Consider the following 14181-nt stretch of genomic DNA (forward strand, 5'->3'; position numbering starts at 1 on the left):
CCCCCCCCCCCCCCCCACAAGGCCGCAGATAATCCTCAACTAATCAACATTGCAATTATCATCTTCTTAAGGATACAATTGTTATGTTCAAGGCTTATAATCGTTTTTCAACTTCAAGTTTATACATCTTAAGGCTTCTAAGTTATCATCCTTATCCCTAAGAAAGTATACAAGATAGTACCTCGTGCAATCATCTACGGAAGTTATAAACCTTCTTTTACCACGGTGGTTTTGGGTTGAACTTTTGTCAACTAAGCCTAACTGAATTAATTCTAAGGGCTTAGAATTACTTTGAACACTAGTGCTAAAAGGTGTTATAGAAAATTTTGATTCTACACAGATTTTCCTTTTGTGTTCAACATCCAAATTAAATTTGGGTACGCAACCTATGCTGGCCAGTTAAGCAATGACTTATATCGGTTCCAAGTCTACCATGCAAAACATACAATCACACAAAGAAAGCTCAAGAAACAACTATGTTCACTTCATCAGATTTTACTTTAAGCTTATAAAGACCCAAAGTCTTATAACCCTTGCCTAAAAAATCTTTTCCCTTAGTTACGACAAGTTTTCAAGATTATATTAATATCTTAATTCTTTTACCATCTACAACAAAACAAGATACAAGATTCTTGCATATGCTCGAAACATGAAAACTTCATTCAATGTGAGAACATTACAGATATGAGCTTCTGCTCGACCTTTCCCTTTTATGCAACCTCTGTCGCAGATGAGTTACTCATATAGAGTTTCTCGACATCCCTTATCCTCTGATAAGAGGTGAACAGGTCTCTATTTCAACAAACATACTTAGTGGCTCCAGAGTCCACCCACCAGTATTTCACATTGGTTATTAAAATAACTTTCGACATCATGTCAATGAACTCGTTCTAATTTGTTTCAACTAAATTAGCATTAACTTTCTACTTATTAAGGTTTTATGTTGTCTACACTTTACTGCTGTATGGCCAGGAATTTTACAAACATAACAATCACCTTTAATTAAAGTAATGCCGGATTCAGTTTTACGAAACATACCTTTCTTATGAAGACTACGCTTAGAGTTGTGTTTGATGTTCTCGCCTTTGTCAGCTTTGGAAGACTTTTGTTCATCCACATGTGCCTGGTAGCCATGTTCCTTTTCAATTTCATGTCACAACCTTCGTTTATACTCTGACCACAGACACGGTAATTTCCCAATCACCTAATACACCACATCTCACAAACCTTAGTTCCGAAACGGAAGATAAAATATGAGTTTTGAAGATAATATCTAGATTTACAAACTTCGTTTGAAACAACATATCAAAAAACTCATGGTTAACCCTTCAAAACTACTTTAGTTGACAACAAATTTCTTCCCGTTAGAATTTTTCAGGAACGTTTCTCTGTTTTGTAAAATATCCAAAAAAATACTTTTACAGCTCCAAAAATTCTGAAATTTTACGTGGGTAACTATCAGGATGTCCACTACGTTGTGTCAAAAGGGTTCAACGAAATTCCTTCTAGGTTGAGAGATAAATTCGAAACTCTACAGCTGACCAAAAAATCGTTTTTTGTTTTTCACTCCACAATTAACATCCATGATTATTACAAATTCTAATGTCTTAAGATTGTTGGGCGCAATAATCAAAAACAAAGAAAAAATCAAATAAGAAAAAGTTATTGATACTTAGCTCATTTATAGTGGAAGTGATCGATTTGATGAAACGGACGAGCTCCCCAAATCTCCACAACAGCAACAAGGAAAAACTTTGGAAAAACAGAGTGAGTCGCGTGTTCAACACGTTGCCCTTAATACATTAGCGCCCGACTACAATCAAGAGTGATGCTATATCCCTCATAGGACGGGTATCTCCAGGATAAAACACCCTACTACGCATACTACTAGCATATGTAATAGATGCTCAAACTTGAGCTTGGCAACTCCGGAAAAACCGTTAAGGAAAATCGCGAACGCTTAAGAAACGCTATAAAATATTTTCCCTTAGGGTCCCTCTAAAATATAGATCAACCCCTTTCCCCATAGATTTTACAAAAGTAGTGAATTTGTTTATATAATTGACACATACAACTTAAGAAGAAAAACTCCCCGATGTGGGACTAAAAGGTTTATATAGTTTCTTAAAACTACTAAAAATTGGAAACTCCACAATGTGGGACTAATAAGTTTCATTCACAAAAGAAAACAATAAATTATGATTTTTATTAAAACTTTGAAAAATCAATTTTTATTAAAACTTTGAAAAATCAATTTTTATTAATCGTTTTCCAACAATGTATTTTGTTCGTCTCAGTGGAGCGAACTTATAATCCACGCCTGTCATGAGACGCACATATTACCCACGCCTAGTCGGGCGTACATTTTACGAACGCTCAATCGAAGCGTAATTTATATACACGCCTCACCATGGAACGAGGAATATACATCCGCCTAATATGAAATGTACTCTATAACTTCACCTATAAACAAACGTACTTTATAACATCGTTCGACTATATTTGGTTTTGGTCTGGGTTTGAGACCAAATATACTCCGAGATTTGGTTTTAGTCCAGGTTTTAATCTTTAGTCCGTTCGACTGTGTCTGGTTTCTGGACCATATTTATAGGTTTACTCGTCCACTGTGGTTGCTCTAAGCCCGTTAGCACACCCCACCGCTGAATCTCCATTAGCTTTAAGAACTTGCTTTCCTTTCTTCTTAGGTCCTACGAAATCCAACGAAACAACAACATATAGCGTGAGATCAACAAAAGAAACCCTCAATGATGTAAATGTAGTAGTATGTTGTTGGAGCTTAGCTTGTTAGGCTTCCAACTAGTTAATGTAATACTCTTTTATTTTATTAAAAAAATAAAATAAAAATAGAACATCATATATAGAATGGAAAAGAAAAGAAATCAACATGCACAATGGAAAAGAAAGACAACAGGTACAGGCCAAGGAGGCGGCAAAGAAATAGAGAAAATGGCAATTAGGTTTACATAGAAGTTTTTATACGCGAGGACCATGGGTGCCCACCGGCGCACCAAAAATAGAGAAAAAAATAATCCGTGGTGTTATTTGACGAAATATTGGTGATGTGAAAAAACAAAAGATTCCTATTGGTCTAAATATTTTTTGGTGGAGTCAGAAGCTTTAGGAAAAGAGCTTTGTTGAGCTTTTAATCACATGGAGATTCATTTTAGTCAATTGGACGAATTGATTGAAACATGACTTAGACGACCTGAATCTACATGGATCAGCTACCCTGGTTGGAGTCTTGGACTAGTTACCCTCGTTTGAACTTGGTCTGTTGCTCAGTACAAAATGCACCTGTGATGCCATCATCAGCTGTCAGCCACAAACAAACATGACAAAAGACCTCAGGCAGTTGGGATTGAGATTTTGGCACGCAGGGTCGGCAGTGAAATCTGTGATGCCAATAATGAAAATGTTGCGCTTAGTCAATGATTCTCTCACTCCGTAATCCTGAAGCATCCATACTTCAACACATACATCAGGATAGTCGACAAATACACAAAGGCACCCTTCCAACACCCCCAAAGAGATAATGTCAAAGAATTCTTCTGGCACTTGGATTTCTTCAAATCTCTCATTGCTGATATCCAAGGAGACTATGATGAGTGCAGCAGTCTTGGGCTACAACTAACCAATGAAAAACTCCATTGACAAACAGCCCGGCTTCGAAATATTTAGGAAACCTGTAAGGTATGATTTTTTTTAGAAGTCCCTTTGTAGTAAAGCTTGTGCCAGGCAAGACCCATTGCAATACAGTAGTACACGTTAAAGAAAGAAAGAAATCTAGAAAAAGGAAAGTAGGTTCCCTTTAAAACCTATTTAAGCTCAAGGAAAGAGTTGGGAATTTTGGGGAGCAGATGCGAGTATTTTCTTCTGCTTGGCTACCCGGGCATCAGTCAACAACATGGCAACAACATCTTACAGCACTCGGTCAGATGAGTGCAGAGATTATGAGGATATTCTCGCCGATGAGATACCTTTAGCTGAATTCGGAGAGGATGATTATGTAGAGTTGCATCCAAATGATAGTACTGATACCGAAGTTGAATCTGTTAATTCTGATGATTCACTTGTGCAAGAGTTTGATACTATTTCTCAAAGGAAGAAGAAGAAGAAGAACAAGAGCAAAAATGAAGAGTATCAGCGGTGGATGGCTACCTGGTGTAAGGGAACTGGAAGGCCCTCCAAATCTGGCCCTTGTTCCTTGGAGTACCATGTATGTACAGATGGGTATTTTAGACTAGGAAGCAAAGGAGGACATGGAGTTATAATCCGGGACAATGTTGGCAAACCGATTGTTGCTTCAGCTTTTACATCTACAGAAGCAAAATCTTTCCTTTATCACCAGGAAGGCTTTGGCTGTAGCCGTCGAACTTGCAGTGGAATACTCTCTAGAAGACATTCAATTGTTTTGCAATGCAAAATATGTTGCTCGGCTTGTTAACAGTGCTATCGGGTTGGCGACTGGATGTACAGAGCATTCTAGAAAACATTTTGATGTTATCTGTAAGAGGTGTATGAAGGATCTTACAAGAAGTGATTACGAATTGGTTTTCCCTCTCCTTAGGAGTATAGCAGCGGCGGGACCTAAGTTCGATGTTCCATCGCACGTCGTCGATCTTAACAAGAGCAGCAGATTATTTAGCCAAGAATGGTGCACCCGGGATGGAGGTGCTGAGTCCTTCTGGGCTTCCAGATGAATTGAAGGAAATTCTCTGTGAAGATTATATCGAGTCCGAAAATTATGGTCTGCCTTGTTGTACTTAATTTGTGGCTGGTGTCATGACGCCGTCAAGGTGCAAGTTTAGTTGCTGGTGGTGTTAATTTATTTTAAGTGGGATCAATTATGTTTCTGTGGCCAAGCCATTCTATTCAAGATTTTGATGTTTATATCATGATCAATAAAGATCTATTATTTATTCTATTGATGAATAGGCAATTCCATAAGAGTGGTTGTGCTGAAGGTGTGTCCTGTCCGTGTGTATATGGTGATTCCAAACAATGGGAATAGAATTGTAAGCTCTGCATACTAATGTGACAACTTCCCTCCATAAGTCCTCTTCGAAATCTAAACAAAGCAAATGGAATGGATCACTGACTGTAATCACCCTAAAATGTGCAACCCTATAACAGAGTCCCTGGTAATTCTTACTTTTCACACAGCATACAAAAAGATTCAAGATTAGTGTGACCACAAGCATTCCTAGATTGTTTCAAGTGAGGCACCACTTTTTCTCTCCAGTCTTACAGGTAAAGATAAAAGAGAGCATGTACCAGCAGGGCAGACATGCAAGAGTTGGAATCTAAGGTTTTGTCAACAACCATAACAAAGCTACACTACCATGAAAACAGCATTAACCAAGCAACACTGCCGTGAAAACAGCCTTAACAAAGCACCACTGGAAGAAAAAAAAAATGCTACAGCTACATCGGAACGGCAGGAAGTGCCCATTGCCCACTAGTGGGGTTATTTATCTCACCTAATCAACCAATGAGACTTACAAATATCAGGGGATTAAGAAAAGGTCTACATAGTTGGTTCTACATAATATCCAATCCACCTTTCCTAATCACAGCTTGGGAATGTAGATCTCCCACACATCTCCAGAACAAAATAAAATGGAGCCCAACCCAAGTTGTAGTTAAGGTGAGAATGACAAATCACAAAAACATCTCAATTCTACCTTCTTGTAGTTCCTAACAAGCCAACAAAAATGACCTATCTAAAAACTTGCAGCCTATGACAAGTTAATAAGATCATCAACACACATAAAGTCCCATCTCTATAAAAAAATTGAAGGCATTCTAGATAAATGTTCTAAGCTATAATATCCGAAATGAAAGGACAGGTTATTTCATTAATGCATCAGATAATGCTCCTCAACATAGTCGTGCACATTGTTGCATCCATTACCATTAAGGAATAAACAGTAAAAAGATTTCAGAGCATTACTCAACACAAACAGAATAACTACAACTCCAACGGAGTATAAAGATTTCCAAAATATGAGCATCTTTAATCTTTTACTACTCAACAGTATTAGACAAAAACAGTAAAAAGAAAGGCTCCCAAAAAATCTAACTCTACTATGACAAAACCAAGTTGTTCTACCAACCTAAGATGTTCACCACAGTAGTGTCTCACTTCTTGGCTTTCTTTGGTGCAACCCTGCACAGCCAACACAACAACATCTTTGGTCAGAATATATTCCCTCAAACAAAAATAGAAGTCAATCAGAACTAAGAGCAAATAAAATAGTAGGAGAATTAGAGTTCAAAATCCTTACTCGGCAGCTGGTGGAGGTGCAACGGCAGCAGGTGCCTTGTCAACAGGTCCCTGGAAGAAATAATAAAGGTTAGAAACCAAAGATTAAAACCATGATCGCAGAAACATTAATGCGGGATAAGAAGTTCAATTGAACTATAGGGCTCTTCTCACCTGAGCTAATCTCTCCTCCCTTCTGGCATGCTTTCTTTCTCTGCTTGCCTTGTTCTTAGCCCTCTTAGCCTCAAATTGGTCAGCAATTGTCTTCTCTCTTGCCTTCTCAGCCTTTGACTTGTGAATACTTTCCATCAGCACTCTCTTGTTCTTGAAGACATTACCCTTCACCCTCAAGTACATGTCGTGGTACATATGCTTGTCAATCTTCTTTGATTCTCGGTACTTGCGGAGTAAACGCCTGAGCACACGCATCCTTCTCATCCAAAGAACCTTGGTGGGCAACCTTGCCTCTCTGGTACCCTTACGCTTACCTATAAGCATTCAAGTAACAAAAAAGTAAGACATATGACTTCAAAATACAATCTTAATTAAGGACTTGAGATAAAATTTTACTTTTCACAGTAAAAAATCTAAGAGAACAAATTCTAAGACTGACAAGTCCCAGATCTTAGAAAGATCAACATTAGTAGTAGCTAAATATTAACCATCCACATAAAATTAATAGCAAAGGGCTGACAATTTTTCTAAATAACATACCGTATCCAGAGTGACGACCCTTCGATTTGGCTTCTGCCATTCTTCGTGCACGAGATCGAGAGTGAATCTTGGTTGGCTTGCGGATGATGAATCCATCTTTAACCAACTTCCTAATGTTTTGCCCTGAACAAAACAAGATAAACAGTAGAGTCAGCCAAAAATGAGCATAACAGGGATTCAGTATTACCTACACTAGATAAACATAAGATCAACAAACACAGAGGTAGCTAAGAAAAACCACATCAACTGTTCAGCTAGAATAGCATTACAAACTAAAACCCCAACAATTTACTAAATCTAATTTCACATCATATCTCATTAAAATCAAAAATTCAACCACATCAAAACATTAACCTAATTCTCTGCATACGAACAGTACACTCACATAAGAAAGTTCAAATAATCTCCATATAGATGAACACAAAAAAGGTATTAACCGAAAATAAATCAATTTATATGACCTAAACCCATGATTGTTTCAGCCTTAAACATTATCCCAATATCACTAACATCAAATCAGGTATATTTCTCATGTTATAAACTAAACTAAAACCCTAATCAGTGATCATCGGAACATAAATCTACAGATACATAAGATCTACAACATAAACTACCAAACAAAGCAAAACCCACTTCTGAAAACACTAGATAACACACATTCAAACATCAAAACGAAGAAAACATCAAAGATGATGAAATAATATAGCTGAAGAAGAAGAAGAAGACATACTGGAATTGGCCATGGAGAGTTCACTGCTTTCATTTGGGTCTAGCCAAACCTTTCCTTTCCCGCACTTGAGAACGCTGGCTGCAAGCCTCTTCTGGAGCTTCAAAGAAACCATTTTTCCTCTCCTCCTTTCCGCTGCTGCTGGTTCTTCCCAAAATACAGAAGAAGAAATGTGGTGAGGAAAGAGTTATAACCTTTTATATCTAGGGTTAGGGTTTGGGATTCTTAGTGGTATTTTCGTGAATTTATGTAACTTCATGGATATTTAGTTAAGATCTCGCGGTACTTGGGCCCAGTTCACTCGGGGTTCTGTTACTAGTGGGCTTGATCCAAAGTTGAGAAAATGAAGGTCCATATCCAAAGCCGAAGACAGTAAATGATGGTTGAGAAAATTTACCTGCTTCAATGGTCCTAATTTACTGTTTTGTGAACCTCAGACTCTTTTATGTAAAATTTTGAACATTTTTTATGTTGGATAATTTGTAGGTTTAAGGCAGATGGATGTAAAGAAATTTTTGGTATCAAATTATCAACAAAATGATTTTATCAAGAAGTTCATCGACACCTATCATGTCTTCAATGCTCGATGACGGTCGAGGAAGCTCGCGAAATTCATTTACATCATCATCTAGCAAGGAAAATCTTCAAAAAATATCGCTCCCGGTTGGTCCCTCATGTCGGTCGTGCAAGCACATTCGACGTGTTTCTTCTGAGAATAATGTAAAAGCAATGGAGACGGCCGAAGAATTCGATCACCAAGGTGACTCGCCCATGAAATACATTGCGGTGAATGTACATGCGAGGAAGTCTAAGAGCATGTCCAAACCAATTTTGTCAGTGTCAGATAGAAATAATGGATGCAAAAATATGGATGATTTGGACTTGGAACTCGAGTTTAGTTTTCCTCTGATGCGTCATAATAGCATAGATGAAGAAGATCATAATAACGCGGGATTTACTTTTTTCAACATCTCAAACGGGGAAATTTTTCCGGCTACGAAAGGTAGAGAGAAAGGACCAACATCGTTGTGCATGGCCATTGCTCCGGATCCGATGATTTTCGAGCAAAATACGTGCATCGACAATGATAACGGTGATGCATTGCAACAATACTACGAGAACATCTTAAAAGAAAATCCATATAATCCTATGATACTGAGAAATTATGCTCAATACATGTATAAGATTAAAGGAGTTCATAAAAAAGCCGAAGAATTATACTCAAGGGCATTACTAGTAGAGCCAAATGATGGTGAAATCTTGTCAGAGTTCGCAAGATTGAGATGGGAAGTATATGGTGAAAAAGAAGCGGCATCAAACTATTTCGCAAGAGCGGTGCATGCCTCTCCGCAGAACAGGTAAAAAAAACTTCACTTGATCACTTGCACCCAAAACAAAGACAAGAACAATCTCTGAACACTCAAACTTTCATATGTAAAATTTGTTGATTAGATATTTGCTTCTTTCTTTTTTTTCCAATGTGTTGCAGTGATGTGCTTGCAGCTTATGCTTCATTTTTATGGGAAGCGGAAGAAGGAGAAGAAGCGCATGATTCAATTAAACATTGTCAACAATTATGCGAGACGAGATAGATAGAATCCTTATTATGTGTGATTGCTGTGCAATGATAATATGTGAATCAAAAGGAAACAAATGCATCCATTTGTAACTCCTTCAATTCTTACTGGGAAAAAAATAAAATAAAAAAATCATTTTCATAGCCTGTAAACACTAGTTAAACCAAGAACGAGTTCCGTTGCTAATACGAGGCGATACATCATAAGTGTGAAATTACATCAGTTGTTCACCAGCGGAAAAGAACCCTGCAAAAGATTGCTTGAAAACCCATCCTAACTCGGCTAAATTTCCTAAGCATTTGACAAAAAGAAAAAAAAGGAAAATGCTCAAGTATTCTGAGACAAAATTGATGGAGATTGATGCGAGGAAGTTATCTAATACTAAGGGTTAGCTTGAGAACTGCTGATTGATCAATCTGCCATCCAGCTTAGGTTCACCTACCATCAAACCTAAATCCATCAGCGTTGTTGCTTGGACTAATCATTTCCTTTCCATAAACAAAAGCACAGATGTAGTAATAGATAAAACAGAGACTCCTCTTTGGCAAAAGAAAAGAAAGTAAAATTTGCTTGTGTGGGATCACAATGAGACTGCAACCGAAGATAGAGTGGACAAAAAGTAGGGTTAGCCAAACAACGTTTCCATAAAATGAAAAGCAGATAACAGAAATGTCGTTTAAAGGTAAAATATAAAAACAAAAAGAACCAATAACTTAAGAGAAAATACTCCTAATCTAACAACAACAAAAAAAAATCATTGACTGTCAACGGATAGTTCTAGAGAAGATGCCTTTACTACATTCTTTCCTCACATATTCAAGCAATTTAAATTTCTCCTCTACAGTTTTTTAGTCGAAGTCCTCCATATGCTATTGCCTCACATGAAGTATGCCTAGGCTAGGCTCATTACATGCACACAAGACTAGCATAGCATTCTAAATCATTACGAACCTTAGGAATTCTAGCATTTTAATCCTGTTTCAATCTTTCAGTCATAAACATCCAGAGCACTACAGAAATCCCTTCTCTAATACATACAGAATCTCATATAGAACCAGAGTATTACCTGCCAATATCCTTATCTGATATTAACAGGAACTCACCACTCTTCAAACATTCTGCCACTACATAACCTATTTTCTCCCACATGGCGATGAAGAACTCCAGCAGCTGTCATCAACCTAATTAATCTAAAGACGACCTACTGATCCTTGCATTAAATCTGAACATCCCAGGTATAATCAAAAAGACAACTGACGAACGAAGCACTATGTTTAATTGTTAATGACGAAGGTTACGTTTGAGACTTTGTTAAAAAGCTAGAAATTCAATTAGGCTCATCTTGGCAGAGACACATGCACATGATCTCAAATCCAGAATCATAAAATGAAGATAATGGCACAGATCTGAATGAGATATACCTGATTCTTTAATTCTCTGCAGAACCCACCTCAACCCCAGAGAACCTTTCGACAAAGTTTAAGGTACTTAGAGTCTCAGAGTATGCATCAACATCAGGATTGAGTTGCACAAACATGACAGTCTTTGCCTGACCACCTGTAACATACAATATTACAGAAAAAATATGAAAGCCGAAAAAGTGGATGAACTATAAGCATATTTACCGTGCCTTCAAGAACTATAAACCAATCAGAAAACATATAACTCAGATGTTTTTGGTCCGAACTGATTCAAAATATAAGAAGCTACAGCTAAAACTTTCAGGATAGAAAAATTTTCAGTGAAGATGACTAAAATGGTAAAAAGAACATCCTCACAAAACCAGCTCCTAGCTATCTTCATGTAGGCCTCAAAGCCATGTATCTACGAGGTGCAGAAGAAGTGGTATTTGCCGACCCTCTACAGCCTACATTCTACTTTTATTAATATTTTATTTTCTCGGAAGAGGCCTGTAAATTCATAAATTAAATAGCAACAAACTTACCTAGAGAGCTCTGGAGTACTTGAGTTAGTTGGCTATCTGCGTAAGGTACATGATCGTTCTTTTGGGATAGAGAAAACATAACATCGCCAAGGGCAGATAATGATTTGCTTATATATTGTGCTTCCCGGAGTCTGCCTCTAGTTACCTGGGAGCAGTCAACACTTCCACTTCTAGCAAGATCAACTAAGTGGAGACTACCACGCAGTGTGGCCTCTGTAACCAAGTCTGTACCTTTCACATGAACTGTAAGAATACTGCATAAACATTTAACTGATATAAGAACTCAACTCTGTGATAAAATTTCATAAACATGTATAAGCAATTGAGCAGACTCGGCTCACAATTTCACTGTAAATTTGAAGGTGCAATATAGAAATCATGAAGTCAAAATTACAAACCTGTGTGATCTAAAACTTCTTTCATTGACAGCAGTCAGACCTCTTGCCTGTTTTGCTAGTCCAATTTGCATGAATTTTACGACATCCGAGACTGATTCAACAGGGTGCATGCTGGCATCAGCAACAGTTAACCCATTGGGTTGTGAGCTAGTACAGATCCCAAGAGTGTGCCGTTAAGGGAACAACACACAACCATAATATAAAAGGTAACTTTACATTGGATTTTGTTTTAAAAAACTAGACAGGAGGGTGTGAAAGATGGAGGAAAGATATTCTAATCATAAAGAAGAACACAAGAAAGATAAGAAGTCCAAGCACAAGTGAAAACAGTCGATACTACTGTCATGTCCTAAGGATCTGAAAAGTGTTCCTTCCAAGATTCAACCACACCCTACATTGCAAGTATAAGCTACTTAACTAGAATTCTAAAAAAAAAGAGAGAGAGAGAGAAATATGAGGATTGCATCTGGGAATAGATATATGTGTGTGAAATAAAGGATGCTTATAACAGAAAAACTTAGCAGTTAGAATAAAGGATGCTTATTATGAGAGACGCCTATCTGGAGCAAATCACGGACTTGTTCATTATAGATTTCAACCATTTGAACATCAATTTTGTATGTAAAGGAGTTTCTTCTTTTCCTGGACATTTGAAAAAGAACATTAAGGGCTTCGAAATGGACACCCCAATTCTTTGGAGACAATGCACCGAGGCCAGTCTGAAAGACCCACATTCCAGTGAATAATTATGTCTATTTTGGATATACAAATCAATACAAAGACTTGTTGTAGTGTAAAAAAATCAAGCAAAGTTCACATACCTTATTAGTCTTCTCCCAGCCAGACTGACCGAGAGTGAAGATGCACACATTGTAACCATCAATAACAGATCTTATCACCGGTTGTGTATCTAAAAATATTTCCTCTGAAAATAGCAATGAAAAGACACGGGTGAGTCAAATTCGACAGCGATAGACATATTAGGCAAGTCAAACAAAATTCTGGTTCTAGAAAAAGATTGAATACCCTTAGTAGCTTGTTGATCATAAACCTTGTTAAACTTGAACAACCTATGACCATCATCCGTGTGTATGGAAGGGTCTGCAATAACAAGCTCCCCATTCTCGCCAATAGATTGTATAGTTGTCTGATTTTTGTCGGGGCACGGTCGTACACGACCATACACTCTCACATTTCCTGTCCAAGAAAACATACACAAATAAGAATAACAATTTAGAGCATGAAATTCAGATTTTCTGCTGTTAAGCATTGGTACCTTTTGACTTTAGAAACTCATTATACAACCTACAATTTTCCGTAAACAGCCTCCGACTCTCTACAAGACCAGAGCAACAAATCTCTTTAGATTTCTCTGAATTATACCTTCCACCTGCACCATTGGAAAAAAAAAAAGGACCAAATCAGTTTAAGATGGTGAATTCTATTATGGTAACTACATAAAGCAAAATATATACTTCCACCATACGTACCCAAGTCAGTAATGGGCAGATTATGGTTCTCCATTACCTTACCAAAATGTAACAAAGACTTTACCATCTGCATTATTTCCTGCAATGTCTTACAAAATCTTAGTAATTACAGTACACAAAACCCTTTGAAATGATTAGTTTAGGGGGGACTTTTCCTACCAGAAGAATTTGTAAATAGAAGTCCATGAAATTCTTAAACGCTTCTTCAGTCTTATACCAATTCTCAACTTCATTTTCAGAAATTGCTTCGAGTTCAGTCAACTTGTGAACCAACTCGGTCACATTTTCTGTGGCTATCGCAAAGCACAAACAAGTACAAGATTTAGTGTTTCATTCATGGATTTAGACTAAAAATAATGACTTATTGGAAAACTCTCAGACTTACAAGAATCGCAAAGACGAGTGAAGTGCATCTCAGCGAATTTTGGATGATGAATGAGATTTTTCCACGTTTTGGAAACCAATTTACATTCTTTAACTGTTTCAACTGGTAGACGCTTCAAAATGTCTAATGTTATCTCAACAGGGAGAATGTGGAAATAATCCATCAGCTTCGTCCCCCGATTTAATCAAAGGAATAGAAAAATCTAGAGTTTTAAGAAGAAATTAGGGTTTTGTGTTTAGGGTACCGACCGACCCTAAACTCATGATAAGCCCCATGGGTAGAACTCAACTCGAAAACCGGTTGACTAGACGACAGAACCCATTGACTTATAAACTACCAATTAAGCCACATCTAATCAATGTGGGACTAGGATCCCAATATTTTGGTTGTGGATTCAGGGTTTGAGAAATTAGGTTTTTTTTGGTTGAAATGACCAATTTTTGAAACTTGAAGTCCCTGCCTGGGCCTTTTCGTATTCGGTGAAACGTGCAGTTACGACAGTACCCTCACTCTTGCGTGCAAGGCCAATCTCTTCTTGGCTCTAAAGGGACGCCGCATGATGGTTATGTTTTTCTTTATTTTTCGGGAATAAGAATTTCATGAGAAGAAGGCTCATATTGAGTCTGAGATATAAGAGTAGTAGAGCCATCTAATATAGA

General features: G+C 37.5%; 3 protein-coding genes across 5 annotated transcripts; 1 reads left to right on the forward strand and 2 right to left on the reverse strand.

Moving 5' to 3' along the window:
• Nucleotides 1–5856: 5856 nt before the first annotated feature.
• LOC113355258 (60S ribosomal protein L19-1) lies at nt 5857–7894 on the reverse strand. Its single transcript, XM_026598074.1, has 5 exons — nt 7731–7894; nt 7001–7123; nt 6461–6774; nt 6309–6358; nt 5857–6190 (listed from the first exon to the last, which is right to left on the reverse strand). The coding sequence occupies exons 1-5, from the start codon at nt 7840–7842 to the stop codon at nt 6163–6165; spliced, it is 627 nt and encodes a 208-aa protein (XP_026453859.1). The 5' UTR covers nt 7843–7894; the 3' UTR covers nt 5857–6162.
• A 325-nt stretch (nt 7895–8219) lies between these two features.
• On the forward strand, nt 8220–9456 carry LOC113355257. The gene is made up of 2 exons (XM_026598073.1): nt 8220–9085; nt 9217–9456. Exons 1-2 carry the CDS (start codon nt 8265–8267, stop codon nt 9317–9319), a joined length of 924 nt encoding a protein of 307 aa, XP_026453858.1. The 5' UTR covers nt 8220–8264; the 3' UTR covers nt 9320–9456.
• LOC113355256 (kinesin-like protein KIN-14J) lies at nt 9424–13717 on the reverse strand. Of its 3 annotated transcripts, none has more exons than XM_026598072.1 (11): nt 13523–13717; nt 13297–13430; nt 13138–13216; nt 12924–13037; nt 12674–12844; nt 12469–12572; nt 12188–12366; nt 11648–11794; nt 11250–11503; nt 10726–10861; nt 9424–9742 (listed from the first exon to the last, which is right to left on the reverse strand). In XM_026598072.1, the coding sequence occupies exons 1-10, from the start codon at nt 13683–13685 to the stop codon at nt 10734–10736; spliced, it is 1473 nt and encodes a 490-aa protein (XP_026453857.1). In that variant the 5' UTR covers nt 13686–13717; the 3' UTR covers nt 9424–9742; nt 10726–10733. The 3 variants fall into 3 exon arrangements, with proteins under 3 accessions (XP_026453857.1, XP_026453856.1, XP_026453855.1); XM_026598071.1 differs by having other exon boundaries at nt 9424–9895; XM_026598070.1 differs by having other exon boundaries at nt 9426–10861.
• Between the last annotated feature and the right edge of the window lie 464 nt (nt 13718–14181).

The sequence above is a fragment of the Papaver somniferum genome, chromosome 3 (genome assembly GCF_003573695.1).
Source record: "Papaver somniferum cultivar HN1 chromosome 3, ASM357369v1, whole genome shotgun sequence".
In the NCBI taxonomy this organism is placed as follows: Eukaryota; Viridiplantae; Streptophyta; class Magnoliopsida; order Ranunculales; family Papaveraceae; genus Papaver; species Papaver somniferum.